We start from the raw sequence: 15,066 nt of genomic DNA, 5'->3' as shown, positions 1-15,066 counted from the left end.
CTTGTTTAAAGTTCACAGAGGTTATACAAGCTTTTTTTAAAAATCGGCTTTTATTTGTCCGAAAAATACAAAAAAGTAATCTCACAAATATATAAAAACATAAGTTATACAGCAATTTTTCTGGGTTCTGAAAATGTTTTTTTTTAAAAATACATATTAAATAAGTTTATATCTGAATAGTACCATTAGAAAGGAAATAAAATACATAATTTAAATTATTTCTAAATAATGACAATATAAATAAGAAATATTAAAAACTAATAAATATTTTAAATATAATAAATAAGTTCATTGAGGGAAATGGGAATGTATATAGATGCAACCTATTGTTAGTATTGCTAGTTCTTAAAACAGAACAACATTTGTCTGCCACCTGACAGATTTGTAACTAAAGGATTGTGCCTGAACTAAAACATTCAGACACTGAAACTCCTGGTGTTTTTCAAATAGCGCACAGCCCTCACTGTCTTCTCCATAAATGAAGTAAAATCTCGGAGGATGAGATGGATGGTGATTTTCTCTGTCCAGGCCTTAATGGACTTCAGCTTTGTGTGGAGAGATTCCTGGGTAGCTGCATCTGGGATGATCACTTCTTCAGGATTTATCACCTGTGAAAAAGACAATATTTGGAACCTTGGTTAAAACTGAGCCTGTTGGAGAGCATCGGTTTGTATGTTCCCAACCTGCTGCATAGCCACTCTTTCTGTACTGCAGACAACAGCCCTCCCTGGACCTGTGCTTCTCTCCAGCCCTGCTTCTGTGGAGAGGTGTGCGAGGAGTATTGATGCCTGCTACAATTGCTGTGTAGGAGTCTCTGGGCTATGCTGTTGGTTCTGGTTTGAATGCAACCTCTGGCATCGCAGTCCAACAGGCTCTGAGCAGATCAATACACCCCTCCTTGCTCCCTGGCAGTCACGCAGTTGGTTAGGTGGGGAGGTGCTGATCGTGGTTTGTCCTAACCTGTACTGCTCCATCCTGAGTCATAACTTAATTAGCTGACATTGGAGTACTCTCACATTTTGTAGCAGATTAACAGTTTACAAAGATGTCAGACTTGTTTAGCTGCTTAATTCTTACTTTCCTGACATTTAGTCACATGTGAGACTCACCAACTTTCACTATGTGAGAGTATAACTACAAGATGAGTAAAAGTTATTTATCTAATGAGTTATTTATCTAATGCTGACTCACAGTCCTGTACACCCAGTACCTGAACGCCTTTGAAGAACTTGTCCCGAGTCATTGAACTGCTTTAGGTGATTTGGAGTCCAAGGTTCTAGCAAGTGTCTGCTCAATCCTGTGTTTAGGATCTCTCCCTACCCTATGCAAACCTCCTTCTGGAACATCTTTTTTGTGCTATATAAGAGAGAAATATTCTTCCTATCCAGACTACTTGGGAGTGTCTTCTGATCACACCATTTTCCTGGTATGCCCAGCTCCTTGTTCTGCTCTGCTAAAGTCTGTGTCTGGATATCCAGGCAGGTATCATGCTGGTGGATCTATTTAACCGCAAGTGATGGATTCTGGCTTTGCTGTCCTTGCCTTAAATAGCAGGTTTTTCTCTCACAAAGAAAAATGCCAACCTGAAGAGCAAGGCTTTTTCTCAAAAACTCCATAGTGTTTACAAGTGCAGGTTTTGCTTTTGATCACTGTGTTTAATTCTGTTTTGATTACCTTGGTCAAAAAAAATAAAATGTCCAAAGCCTCAAACCCAACCCAAAGAACTCAGTTTCTCTCAGTTATGAAACAAACTTTCTGCAAACTTGTGTATCAAGCTGGAATCCAGTAATCAGTCGCTGTCTTATGATAGGACTATTATTCTCAGCTAGCACAGTGTGAAAAAAAGCAGTTCAGCTTCTTTTCACATAAAGAATGATGGGCATAAGTAAATATATTAGGAAAGATATGGCAAACACGATATACAATAGGCTTTTCACATGCTGAAAATTGCCTGGAAGGAAATAATGCCCCAAGACTTTTGCAGTCCTTACCTGGGTGATTTTTAATTAGGCAAATGGTTTCCCCAAAGACAAAAGGAAGTGATCGTATTAAGGATTATTAAAATGAGCAAGAACTACAGGAATTAAGTGAATTTTTGAAGTGTGATCTTTCAAAACTCTCCTAAACCCGAAAAATGTCTATCAGAAATTAATAACATTTTAGTTTACCAAATCAAGAGAGAAATGAGTATTTTTATGAAAGAAGCCTTTTTTTATAAGCAAAATCTATGTTTTTCAGTAGGGAACTGTCTAGTATATTGACAGCAATATCTCAGTATTTCCTGCAGCTTGATTTAAAAGTTTTGTTTGGAGAGTTTTAAGGAGAAATAATATTGTAAAAGTAAAAGTTGCTGACTTCTACTTCTCAATGGGTTCCAACATTACAAGGGCTGAATTGCAGTTCCGCAATTAGAAACAAGCTCCCTGAGAAGTCTTATTTCTATCAGCCAGTTTAATATATTTGTTCTTAAAACAATGACGCATATAGTTGGTTTGGAAATTACAAGTAACAACAGAAAGTAGGAAAAGAGTTCTTTCTTTAAGAAAGTAAAACTTTGTAAAACCTCTAAGTCACAAGGGTAAGATCTGACCATAGGAACTGTCACCTGTTTTTTCAAGGAACTGAAACATAGCATCCCGTATTTCTGACTTCACATCAGTATTAAGCCACAAAAATTATTAGAATGAATTTAAAACCAACTCACCATCTGTCTTATGGTACCTGCCAGGAGCTCTGTACTATGGCATAGTGATTGAACATTTTGCTTTTCACTAGTAAAAGTTTCTTGTATATATTTGAGGTATGTCTGAAATGTATAAAGCCCGCTGGAGATTTTTCTCAAGCATTTATCCTGAAATGAGAGAAAGGTGAGAAAGTCACTTAAGAGTTCAAAATGCCTTGATCTCAATGCTGTGTGCAGGTTAGCAGATGATGCTTATATAGTGTGGAGGTCTGAAAAAAGCCGGCTCGAGCTGGCCCAAATCTTTAGGTCAACTTCCACAGTTCTTCTGAGCAGGCAAAACCTGCCCCAGGTATACAGGATTAGAGCAGAAAGGAGAGCGGTTCCTTGCCTCATTGAAGCCGGCGAGCAGACACCCATCTTCCTCCGTCACCTTGGGGAGGTTGAGGTTGTTGCGGAGGAGCATTTCCATGCTGTTCTGGCAGACGGTGAACTTCTCGCACATCTGGGGAGAGACACGGAGAGGTTTGGTCGCGCCTTGTCCGAAGGCAGCCGCGTCCGGGCCGTGCGGTGCGGCAGTACCCACCTCGTCCTGCAGCTCCGCGGCCCGGGCGTGCAGCAGCTGCGCCTGCTGCAGGCTGTTGGGCAGCCCCGCTCTCCGCGCCGCCGCCCCGTCCAGCTCGGCCTCCCCCGAGGAGTCCGCGGGGGGCAGCGGGGCGGCGGCGGCCCGCGGCACCAGCAGCAGCAGCAGCAGCGGCGGCGGCAGCAGCGCGGCGCGGACACAGCCACAGTCCCGGGGAAACTTCATCGTGCGCCTGCTGCTCGGCTCCGGCCTCGGCCCCTTCTCGTCGGCGAGGCTGGCGGGTTGAGTGAGCTCCGGGCATCCCTGAACGTGTATTTATTGAGGGGGCTTCGAGATTATTCATGGCCTGGGAAAATCCGGCATGAGAACACGGGGGGTGTGTGCTCACGGATCGCGCCCGGCTTGACAGGACTGCTCGAGAGCCGGGATTGTGAAATGGGCTGGAGGGGGTGGCTCGGTGGGAACATGAAGTAATCGCGCTCCGTAACTCCTTGCGGGCCGGGCTCCCCCCGCACCCTCCGCCGCTCACCTGCCCGCGGGGTCCCGGCCAGCCCCAGCCGCGCAGAGACTCCCGGCAGTCAGACCCGCGAACCTTATCAGCCTCCACACCTGATACACACATCGTATATGCTACATGCTGCCGTGTGTTTGGGTATTTTAATGTGGTTTAATGGATTTTGCATGATGTGTGTCTGTCTTTGTATTTTGACTATTTTTGTTATTTGTGTATGTGAAACTAAACGCCTCTGTTTAGGTGCTGGGTAGTACAAGTCTCAAGTTGCCTCTTTCTGAGTGAACTACGTGTGAGTAGATTAAATACATCAAATGGACGAAAGCTAGCTCCTGTGGGAGGGTGGCTGCAGGAAATGCCACGAAATTCCCTGTTATCTGCTACCTTATCTCTTTCTGCCTACCTGGTAGCTATTGCAGGAATTTTAACCTTTCAGGGGGACTCTTCACCCAGGGCAAGTGTGCCTTTTGGGATCAATCTTGCAGCATGCAGGCTGAGTCAAACTGTGTAAGGCATGCTGACATTGAACTTGTGGAATGTCTTGAACTGATTTTGGCCAAATTGCCTTTTCTTTTTTTTTTTTTTTTTCCTTTTTTCCTTTCCTCTTTTTCCTCTTTTTTTTATCCCCTTTTTAATTTTTTTGTTTTAGTTTTCTTTGTAGTTTGAACTCAGTTATGTTTTCTCACATAAGGAAGACTAGAGTCTGCATTGGGAATGGTAACAGCAGGGTACAGAGTGGGGAGAACAGTACATGAGGTGTAAGAGAGATGTTAGAGACAATACAGAAACTGAAAAATACCCCAGATACTTCATTTTCTAAAAACAGCCTGAAATGAGAGCCTCAGAAAAAACCCAGGGTACTACTGGTTTTTATTTAATGTCTCTTTCAGCCAGTAGCAGAAAAGCAACTAAGGTAATTTTGCCCAGTGGAGAGATATTACATCTGGAACACAAGTGTGAGAGAGCAGTTTTCAACAGCAGCAATCCATCTCTGCCCATGTCCCTGAGTGCTGCAGGGAGGATTTGCCAGAACAGCATCTGCTGTAATGTCAGGTCAGTGGTGTTAGGTACAGAGGAAAGCAAGCAATATGTTTGACTATTATCAGTGAAAAGTGCTAAAGGATTAAAACAGCCAGGCCAGATGAACTCAAAGCCTGGTATTTGCTTTTGGATAACCATCAGAGGCAGATACATCAGGGAGGGAACTCCTGCCTACCTCTTTTTCCACTTGCGATAGCACATGGATGTACATGTCTCAGGGATTTCCTTTCACTGCCAGGCGAGTCATAGGCTGCTGCCTGCAGACAGTCACACTTTTGCTTTACTAACCCAAGTGAAAATATTGTTCTTAAAATGATGAAAACTTGGTAGAAGGCTGTGTCTCCTTAGTAATATCTTTTCAGCAAGCATTCTGTAATTTAGTCTTGTCTGTAGCTCTGTAATTCTTAATTTTGTAAACTTATTTTATGAGTTGTCGTATTTTCATTGTGTCATGAAAGTCTCTGTTCCTTAGAAATTTTCAGAGAACATTTTGTACTGATGTGTGTAGTTGCATCTGCAGAGTGAAATAAAAGCAAGTTTCAACTGTTCCTCATCTAAAAGTCTCTAAACCTTCAGTTACTGTTTTCTCATTTTGGGGTTTTGTTTACTTTTTTTATATGAATGTCCATGTGACTTTTCAGAAGTACAAAGTATACTTACATGCTCCAGTGAAAGGTGCTCATTAATGGCTTAGAAACTCTGTTTGATAATCTAGGACAAAGCATAGCATTCAAAGGAAGAAGGAACTGGAATTTACACAGTAGCATTAGAATACTTCTATTGCTTTGGCCAGTTTCTTATGGAAAATGACTTGTTTAATTGGTACTGTACATAGAAGAAATACTTTTGCGCTGATCTATCTGTAATAATGGTTAAATTTTGGGGAAGGCTTAAAGTAGATCCCCACTGCATTACTAATTAGTCTGCACTGTACTACACTGGATTACACTGATTCATCAGTAGTCACGTCGCCTAAAATTTACTAAGCCCTGAACAAACAGCACTTGCTCATGAGTTACCTACAGATCAGATCTGCCTGGTACTTAAAATGTAGGAGTATTATTAGTGAGACTCTAGGGCATAGTTTCTAGATGCCAAGGAATTTCCTGCATAGCACCTTTGTAATACTGCAGATTGCTGTTCTTGCATCCTATTATTTCTATTGCACTTCGTTTCACTGTACAAGTTTTATCTTTTCATTTATACGGTCAATAAGATGGCTGCATCCTGGTATGTAAAAACTTCCTAAGGTGGGATTTCAGAAATTTTCAGTGTTTAACTATCTTCCATCTGAGGAATGAGCACTACTACTGGGCATTTCTGTAGGAGCAGAGGGACCATTTCTGACCATTGTAAAAAAGTCTCTCCTCTCTGATTGTCACACATAAAAATTTTTCCCAGTTCCAGTTTATAGCCAATCCAGGATCATTCCATGTGTGTTTTCTAGGATCAATACAGTGAGTACAACTCACTGACCCATTTTGGAAAAGGCTCTCTTTCTTCTAGAATTGTTCTGCCTGGGAGCAAGCCTGTGCCACTTTTGCTCTTGATAACCTGGGAGATTTGCAGAGGAGCCTGTTTTCAGGAGTGGTGGGTGACACCAACATGAAAATGTTATTGCCACTAAGGAATTCAACAAACCGCGGAGTTGTCATGGTCAAAGCCTGTCTCCCCTCTTCCATCAGCCAGCAGCCATCATGTCTACAAGGAGCCCCACCATGTGCCAGAGCAAAACCCAGTGCCACTGGCAGCAGCAGGAGACCTTGCTTGCTGAGTGTTGTGAGTCAACACAAATGGCATTCATAGAAGGAAAAATAAGGTCTTTTAATGAGGTAGAATTATTGGGGTTGCAGTAAGTTCCACTCCAATGTGTGTTTGGTTTGACTGTCCTCTTTCTAACAATCTCCACTATTTTACAGTAGTAAGAAAAACAGTAATGTTTATTTGGGGATTATGACTTAAAATAGTACTGCTGATAGTAAGAGAAGAAATACAATTTAAAATATGGTGTTATTCTATAGAAGTGTTAGATTGTCTGTGAAAGAGAATGCCAATTGTCAGAAGTGAGATCATGACAATCACTAAGCAAATATCACTTCCAAATAGTTTGAATAAGGAGGAAAGCTGATATCTGGTTCCCCTGACATATTTTTAAATTCCTCAAAGTTTGTAACAAGGGAACTTGAATTCCTACAGATCTTGTAGAGTGTCAGAGTTCTTTGTAACATTAAACCAAGCTGCCCTGTGTTGTATTTGAAGTGAACAGGTTGAACAGGTCAGTAATACCTTGTGTTCATGTTTCTCATAAGCAAACATTGCTTTGACAAGCTGTATGTCACCAAAGAGCACTGGTACATTTGACTAACAGCCCATTGCTTTTGTGGCTTGTCAAGTTCTTTGCTTAACTGTTGGTGATTTGCCAGGTAACTGCAAATTTTTTGGGGATTTTTGGGTGAAAAGCTTTGGGGATTGCTCATTTTTCTTTCCTAAAGGAAGACTTGCATCATTTTTCAATAAGACTAAGATGTGTAGTAAGACTTGAATTTTTTTCTTGAGTGCATCATATGCAAATACCATGAATTTCCTTGCTTTAAGCTAAATCAGAGGTTTAGAAGTAAAATTTTTACTTACCTTGTAATTATGTCCTGGTTTTCAGCTTTACATGCTCAATTTCAAGAAGATAAATAATGCTATGGTCTTCTCTAGTCAACTTCCAGTAGACAACAACTTCCAACCATGCAGTCCTAGATGAAGGAGGTCCTAAATACAATGGTTCTTGGGGAATATCTGAATGGTACAAGACACATCTAATAGACACATGTCCTTCAAGTCAAAATGATTGAAGGCATTTTAATGCTGAAATGAGAATATTGTGGCACCTGACAGTAGATTTGCCCTAGGAGCACTTTGCTGCTGTGGCTGTGCTGATAATGGCATCAGGAAGCAATTTGACAGACTTTTCTCATGGAAGGAAGGTAGCTGTTGCTTTGTCTCCACAGTGTGCCGGGTGGGGTGGGTGGTGCCCCTTTTAGGGCTGCATGAGACCACTAGAACTCAGAGCTGGCCAAGTTAGAAATACTGGTGGCCTTGGGTCTTTCACAAGCAGCATGCTGTTGTCTGGCTTGTTTTGTGAGCATCACTCACTAGGACAACACGCTGTTTTGACAGGGATCTCATTTTGTCAGCATTGTGTTTTGAATTATTGTAGGGCTGTACTTCTAAAAAAAAATCTCTGTTTTTAAGCATTAATTGACTGTAAGTTCCACTTGTGTTTAAGGAACTTCTCAGTTCCCATTGCGCTTGCTTTCTAAGCATGAAAGATGAAAATTCAAAGAAGTTATATGATGAAGAAAAGTGAAGTATTTCAGTCACCAGAGAAGATGACAGAGCTGAAAAGAGAACACAGTGAAGAGCGTGAGTGTATGGGAGGTATTGAATGGTGTATTTATTTTTATTGTTTGCCGTTTTTGACATGGTACATTAGATGTAGATTGTGTTTTACAAAGCGTTCAAAAGGGGGGTTTTCCCTCCAAGGAACTTGCTCAATGCCAAAGGAAACTGAAGGGTGTCAATGTTTATAATCCCACTCATAAATGCATACCAAGTCTAGCTCACCTCAGTAAAGAGGATCCATTTCACTCTTAAATAAAAGCTCATGTGTCATTTCACGAGACATCTGTAAATCTAACTATCTTTACCCTTGTCCATGTTCAATGTTTTTGTGCCCATAATTTCCTTGTCAGACTATTGACTCACTTGGTTTGACATTTAGCCGTGCATTCTCTTGCATTCTCATTCTGCTTTTCCTAGTGATTGCCTTTTTGTGACTTTGTAAATTACCTACATATAAACCAAGTCACTTAACAAATTTTTTGTATTTTTTCTGGAAAACAGTGTTTTCTCTCTGTAGTGAGATCAGAAGTTGGGTGGTATCAGTGGTAAAAGTATTGTAACTCCATTGTCAGAATGAGATGCAAGGCTCCAGTACATTCCTTTTGGGAGCTAACTTTTCAATACCACCTTATATGTGTTGGAAGTTTCTCTTAGCAGATGGGTAACTGGAAAACCAAAATGCAGAGTGCACCTTCAATGAGTGTTGTGTGCTCTCATAAAGGTTGTCTAGCTCAAGAGTCCTGCAGTGATGCAGTGAAGCTGCTGTGGAGTTTATCACTTTGGTCATACCATTTTGTTGAGAAAACTGAGTGTCATTACTCAGAAAGTACCTTACACATTGTGGGATTTGTGTCTTTCTTCCTTTCTAGGTGAGTTCTAGCAAACTTTATTATTCTGGACAGAATTTGTGAAAGGGAACCTACTTACCATAGCAGGAACCCTTTCTAATTGCATGCTAGCACACTATAAGAGGATTAATAGATTGTTCTGGATCTGGATATTTACTCTTCCCACACTGCTGTTCTTGAAGCAAAAGTGTCCTGGGGGCCAGGTCAGCTATAAAGATTTTGATCCCTTCACTAGAGGATCTGAGTGGTCTAGGTCCAACTAATTTTTTCCTTTAGATGGCCAGTTAGATGGTGTGTTGCTTTTTTGTTTAGATTGCTTAACCAGGATGTGGGAGATGTTGAATCATATCCCTTCTTTATTTAAACGGATTATGAGCCCAGATTTACTCCTTTACAGGAAAGTCTCCCAACTCCCAAGAAGAATATTGGCCAAGATGTTTTTCTATGCCTTGTCTTAAAGTGAACCGTTTTTTTTGTCAGAGAAGATCAGGAGCCTGTGTGTCACCTCAGTGGGTTGACCTGGATTCTGAGGGAAGTTTGCTCAAATAGGTAGTACAGAAAATTCAGACCTTGGGCAGAAATAGAAAGTGATTTCCAGGGACATGCTGACCCCAGAGCTGTTGAGTAAGCCTGGGCGTAGGAGAAAGCCTCACTTCCTCCATGGGCTGGTTTTTGGAAGGAAGAGCTGGTTTCTATGGTGAAACCCGGGAGGATTGGGTGGCAAAGGGTCCTGGCTACCTGGGAGTCACACCTGCTTCCTCTCCCTGGAGTTTCTTTTGTACTAGTGCAAGAGCTTCTCATGCAACACCAGCTCTCACACACCCCTTCCTTGGCAGGGGATCTGTGTGTGCCTGGCAGGGCAGCACCACAGCTCTGCCCGCTCTGGTCAGGCGCTCCTTGCTGTGAAGTCCCCTGGTATCGCTCATCAAAAATGCAGACTGCACTCAGCTTCCCCTGCTGATGTTAAAATTACGTGGAAGACCAGCAGTTAAAAATAAAAACCAGAAGCAGTCAAGATGAACCACTCTGATACGAAACATCCCCTTCCCCTAGCCCTTTCCTACAGCTGTAGCACAGAGCTACATCCTCTGCAGATGCAGCTATGTGTGACAATGGCAGTTTTGGTGTGGACAGGGAACTTGTTGGGAATCTCCCTTTGTACTTTAGTTCGGCATCATCAACCACCACTCCCTGCTGCTCTTACTTAGATTTTCATTGTTACTCACAAATGCTGAAATATTGAGATCTCTATGGTCTACTTTTTTTCTGATACTCCTTGTCTGGACTTTTCAGTATTTTGAAAGTACCTAGACTTTCAAAACATGCCTACGTGAATGCAACAAGGGGTACTGTCTTTATTCCCTATGTATACAGGAACAATTGGCAAACATGAACAGAGAGCAGAGGCCTTGGTCAGAGTTACAGGCATTTTAAAGGAAGGGTAAATTACACTTTTGTGTTTCATTTAATACTATTTCATTATCTGTTTGCAATAATCTATGCAATTTTTCTAGTGGGAAGTTCCATATTTTACACATTTTGAAAAAATTATTACTTTCTAAAATTTGACATCCTATTATTTTTTTTTAAAGTCATATAGAAGACATTCCATGGAGCATCCTATGCTGTTACCAACTGCACATTAAATGTCCCATTTAGCCTGGGTACCACACAACTGTTTAGTGAAATCTGCTGCTTTCTGCTTGACATTTAGCATGTAGTTCCACAACTGTTATAAACTGATATAGAAACATAGAATCATACATGAGTGTACCGGCCCCGGGCTTATTTATTATTCAGATTTAGTTTCAAGCTCTTTCAATGAGCCCTGCTAATTCCTGGGAAGCGGGGACATGCTACCAAATAGGTACAAATATGGCAAAGATGCTGCCAAAAGAGAGTATCACTGCCAGTCTGTAGTCTGACTTCTGCCACGAGTCACTTTTTCTCACCACTTTCCATGTGTTTCAGCACTGGTGTTTGAGCCATTATGTCAGACTGAGGAGGGGATCTAGCTGGAAAATAAGACACCAAAGGAATTTAATCGTTTTCGTTAGGATCCAGTCTGTGATCTGAGTGACTCTCTGCCTGCCTGAACACTTGTGTCAGTAGGATGGAGCAAGATGCAATGCCTGACTCCTGGGAGAGTATCAATAACAAATTAATAAAAATCACTGTGACTTTGTGTTGAGCATGAAAAATGTGTATATATTTTATATTATATATATTATACGTCGTCTCAAAATAAATTTCACCTCTCATACCTCCAAAGCAGTGGACAGTCTTGAAAGCAGATTAAAAAAGGAGAAAGTTTTAAGACATTGATGTGGTCATCACTTTTTATTAACAAACAAAGCTAGTAGCTAAAGTCAATTTGAATTCATGAGGATTTTTGTCAACCCGCCTGCCTTCAACTCCAGACAATATTTAGGACAAAGTATTATTATTGTTATTATTATTCCTTGACTGGTCTTTTTTGGTCAGCTCTACCCTCTTGCCCACGGAAAGCCATTGAATGCTTTAAACTGTTGTAACTCCATTGATTTTGGTAGAACTTCACATGCCTGATGAAAGATCAAAGAGAGTCATGCAGCCTCATGACCACTGTCAGTGCATTGCTTTGCCATCTGAATGGGTAAGTCCACAGCTGTCAACTTTTTCTGCTATGTGATGGGGTTGCAAGACCCTTTAGACAGCAAATTTCATGAGCTGATAACCCCTGGAAACACAGCTTTTGAAAGGAGCATTGATGTGTGGACATATGGTTTAAGCAGAGCTCCCAGTGCTGTTGGGTCTACAGAGAATATCTGCAGAATACAAAGCCTGCAAACAGTCAGGAAAACACAGCTGACTTTCCTGGCTTATGATGATGAAAAAAATGGTTGGAAGACTCTTTTAGCATTTCTAGAATTCCATTACTTTTTTGTTCCATGTTTTGTATCTTCCCTATCATGTACCCTACTGAGAAAATTTTTGTAAATAATTTCAGGGAATCAGTCACAGGGGAAATGAAAATATCTGCTTCTCAGAAGAATAAGATCAGTATCACAGATTGTTTTAAAACTTTCTCAAAGACAATGTAAAATTACTGTAAGAGGGTGAATCAATGGGAACATTTTTATTTAATTCATTATGAAACTGGCACTTAAAAGGAAAGACAGACAAAGTGGGAAATGACTTCCACCATCCCTCCAAAAATCTGTATTATTCTGAGCCTGAGCTTCTTCTCATTAGGCTTTGAGGAAACCCTTTTAAAAGCAGTACCATCAGAACCGAGGCTAGCATAGTAAGAAACGTACTAATTTTGTGATACCACAAGGAGGAAAATAAGTCAGATGATATCAGAAAAGGAGGAATTACTAGTTGCAAGTATTAGATGACATCTGTTTGAAGTCCTTTGCTTGTCACTGACGCAGGATACTTCTTTGCCTGGGGACAAAGCCACTCTACCTGTTCTGACACTTCTCCCTTCAAGTCGGTCCCTTAAGCACAAGTAATCATGATATAGCCTAAAGTAACTCTTCTTACAGTGTGAAGATTAAATGTTTCAAAGTACATGATGGGATTAGGATATTTGATAATTCCAAAATGAAGTCACAGGTTTTCTGTAGTAACAAGCTTTATTATTTTGAAATAGATTTTCTGTGGCCACTTGCCAGAAGTGATACTTATTGTTTAAGATTTTTGAAATAGATTACTTTTTTTAATTTGAAAAAAGGGTTGTAACACTTCTAATTTGTTCAGTAAAGGTCTTTCCCTGAATAGCTCCCCCTGACATCTGTAGGAATCTGTAATCCCACGGTTCCTTGATACTTCTGAAGTTTGCTGTTAGTTCCCTACTGATACATATATTTTTTGTATCCTCAACCTTCTCCCCTGCACCTAGTTTAAGCTTCACCAAACGTGTTTTCCCCAAAATCTCCTTTTGCCTAGGCTGCTCCTTTTTGTGGTATTGTGTGTGATAGGCTTCGTTTCAGTCTTAAAACAGCATCACACTACAAAGTATAGACAATTTTAGGCTTTGACTGGACTGAAAAAGTCATGGAATATAATTTCCTCAGATAGTCTCAGAAAATATTTATTTTCCTGATAAAGCACTGGTGAAGTCCTCTGGAGCAACTTGTGCACGTATTTAGTCTACTTTCTGCTCTTTCTTATTGTGTTTTTCACTTTTGCTTCTTGCTTCAGCATTTGCAGCCTGTCATTCTCACCAAGAGTTTATCCAGAAGAACAAAGTCACATGAAAAGCATCCTTACACTAATGCAAGCCAAGGTTACTCTGCACCCTAACAAATATCAGCAAGAGTTTTCGTCATCTTCAGTTTATTCCCTTCAGTAATCTGGAATGTTTTTAGTAAATTCTAAATTATTTAATAGAAAATAGAAATAGAAACTAAATAGAAAATACTTCCTTTTATCTTTGAAAGCTCTAAAGGAGTGACTCGTGGCATGTCCAAATTGTGGGAAAGCTGCTCAGATTTTTTGTCTTGGCCACATAATGTATTAGGAATGAGAATCTAGAATGGGGGCTTTTTGGTGCTGAAATGGGGCATATTTAATGATGTGGCTATTTACAAATTGAATGGCTATTAGGTGATGTGTAAGTGATCACTACAGGGGACCATTGGCTCATGATGTCACTTGCTCTGGAGCTCAGGGATGATGTTACACCTCAAACACAAATGTCCAGGGCAAGGGACTGCTGGCATTGCCACAGGGCCTGGTTGGGGCGGAGTGCTGCCATAAAGCAGATGATTCAGAAACCACAGGGTCAGACTTTGTGAACCACAGCTCCTGATGTCTGTAATGTCATCCTCAGTGCCCTCTTTCTGATGTGGAAAAGGAGCATCATTTCTTCAGCTATGTCTGATGCCTCCACTACACACAGTCCTGTGCTGCACTGTGGTATGGTGAGATGTACTGCATGTCAGCTGGAATTAGTAACAGGAATGAGCTGATGCCAGAGGTGGTTCCTCCTCTGGCAGGGGAGAGCATTCCCACTCCTTGGGTGCAAGCTTCACAGTGAAGCTGCTGAAAACTCTGCAAGGTATTTTACAGGCTCAAACGGAGGGGAAGCAGCTCCTCTCCCTGCTGTGGGACCAAGAGCATGGGGAAACTCTGGCAGAGGGATGGTCTCAGGTAAGTTTTAGTGTTGGCTATGGAAGGAGCCAGAGCATCCTTGGGCACTTCCCATGGCCTGGAATTGCTCCTGATTGTTGAAGCATCCCTGTTTGCATATTGATCTCCCCAGCTCCTCTCACAGGGTTATCTCAGGTGTGGAAAAACCACAAACAGGTGCTCAGGCCCACGTTTCTGAGCCAGCCCCTGCACACCGCTGGTGGCCACACAGCAGCAGGACAGGTGAGGATGGCTGCTGGCCCTTTGTCCTTCAACAAAGCTTTTTTAAGGGATGCTGTTTGGAGCCTTTAACTTCAGCACACATTTCCCAGCACACAAGGAGCTGGCAGATGTCATTACCTTCCTCTCAAGCAGAATTTTATGCAACATGGCAGGAATATGTTAAATGTTTCCTGAAAGTACATGAAAACTTCACAAGACTAAACAATAGAGCACCAGGAGAAAAAACCATGCAATATCCTGGCATGTAACAACATGTTTAGTCAAGTAAATTACCTGTTTTACATAAGTAACGTAGTTCATTCCCATTGCAAATAACCATTCACATATGTGTGGTTTGTGTCATTTCTCCCTGCTGAAGTCCAACTTTCCAGTCTTTTGCATTTTATTCATTACTGTTAGTTTACAGTACTGATAGATTTAATTTTTGACAATTCATGTGATACAGTTTTTTTCCTAAACAAATAGCAGTACTCACAAAATTTAGCTTTAAAGCTAAGTGTTGTTGCAACAGAAGTTGAGGTTATTGTTGGCCGTTTTTTCTCATGTGATGTTTTAGGTGTTTTTTTAATAAAGATTTTGTAAAGGACGAAACAGATGAAAGAGTTGGGCCTGGTTTAAATTACTAGGATGAGATTTCAGAATTGGGATG

General features: G+C 41.1%; 1 protein-coding gene across 1 annotated transcript; it reads right to left on the bottom strand.

The window, feature by feature from the left end:
* Positions 1-268: 268 nt before the first annotated feature.
* Positions 269-14,164, bottom strand: IL6 (interleukin 6). The gene is made up of 3 exons (XM_033074632.1): positions 3,072-14,164; positions 2,705-2,851; positions 269-608 (listed from the first exon to the last, which is right to left on the bottom strand). The coding sequence occupies exons 1-3, from the start codon at positions 3,486-3,488 to the stop codon at positions 417-419; spliced, it is 756 nt and encodes a 251-aa protein (XP_032930523.1). The 5' UTR covers positions 3,489-14,164; the 3' UTR covers positions 269-416.
* Between the last annotated feature and the right edge of the window lie 902 nt (positions 14,165-15,066).

This window comes from Catharus ustulatus, chromosome 1 (genome assembly GCF_009819885.2).
Source record: "Catharus ustulatus isolate bCatUst1 chromosome 1, bCatUst1.pri.v2, whole genome shotgun sequence".
NCBI classification, from domain to species: Eukaryota; Metazoa; Chordata; class Aves; order Passeriformes; family Turdidae; genus Catharus; species Catharus ustulatus.
Note: the sequence above shows the minus strand (reverse complement) of the source record. Positions and strands in the feature narration are given on the sequence as shown.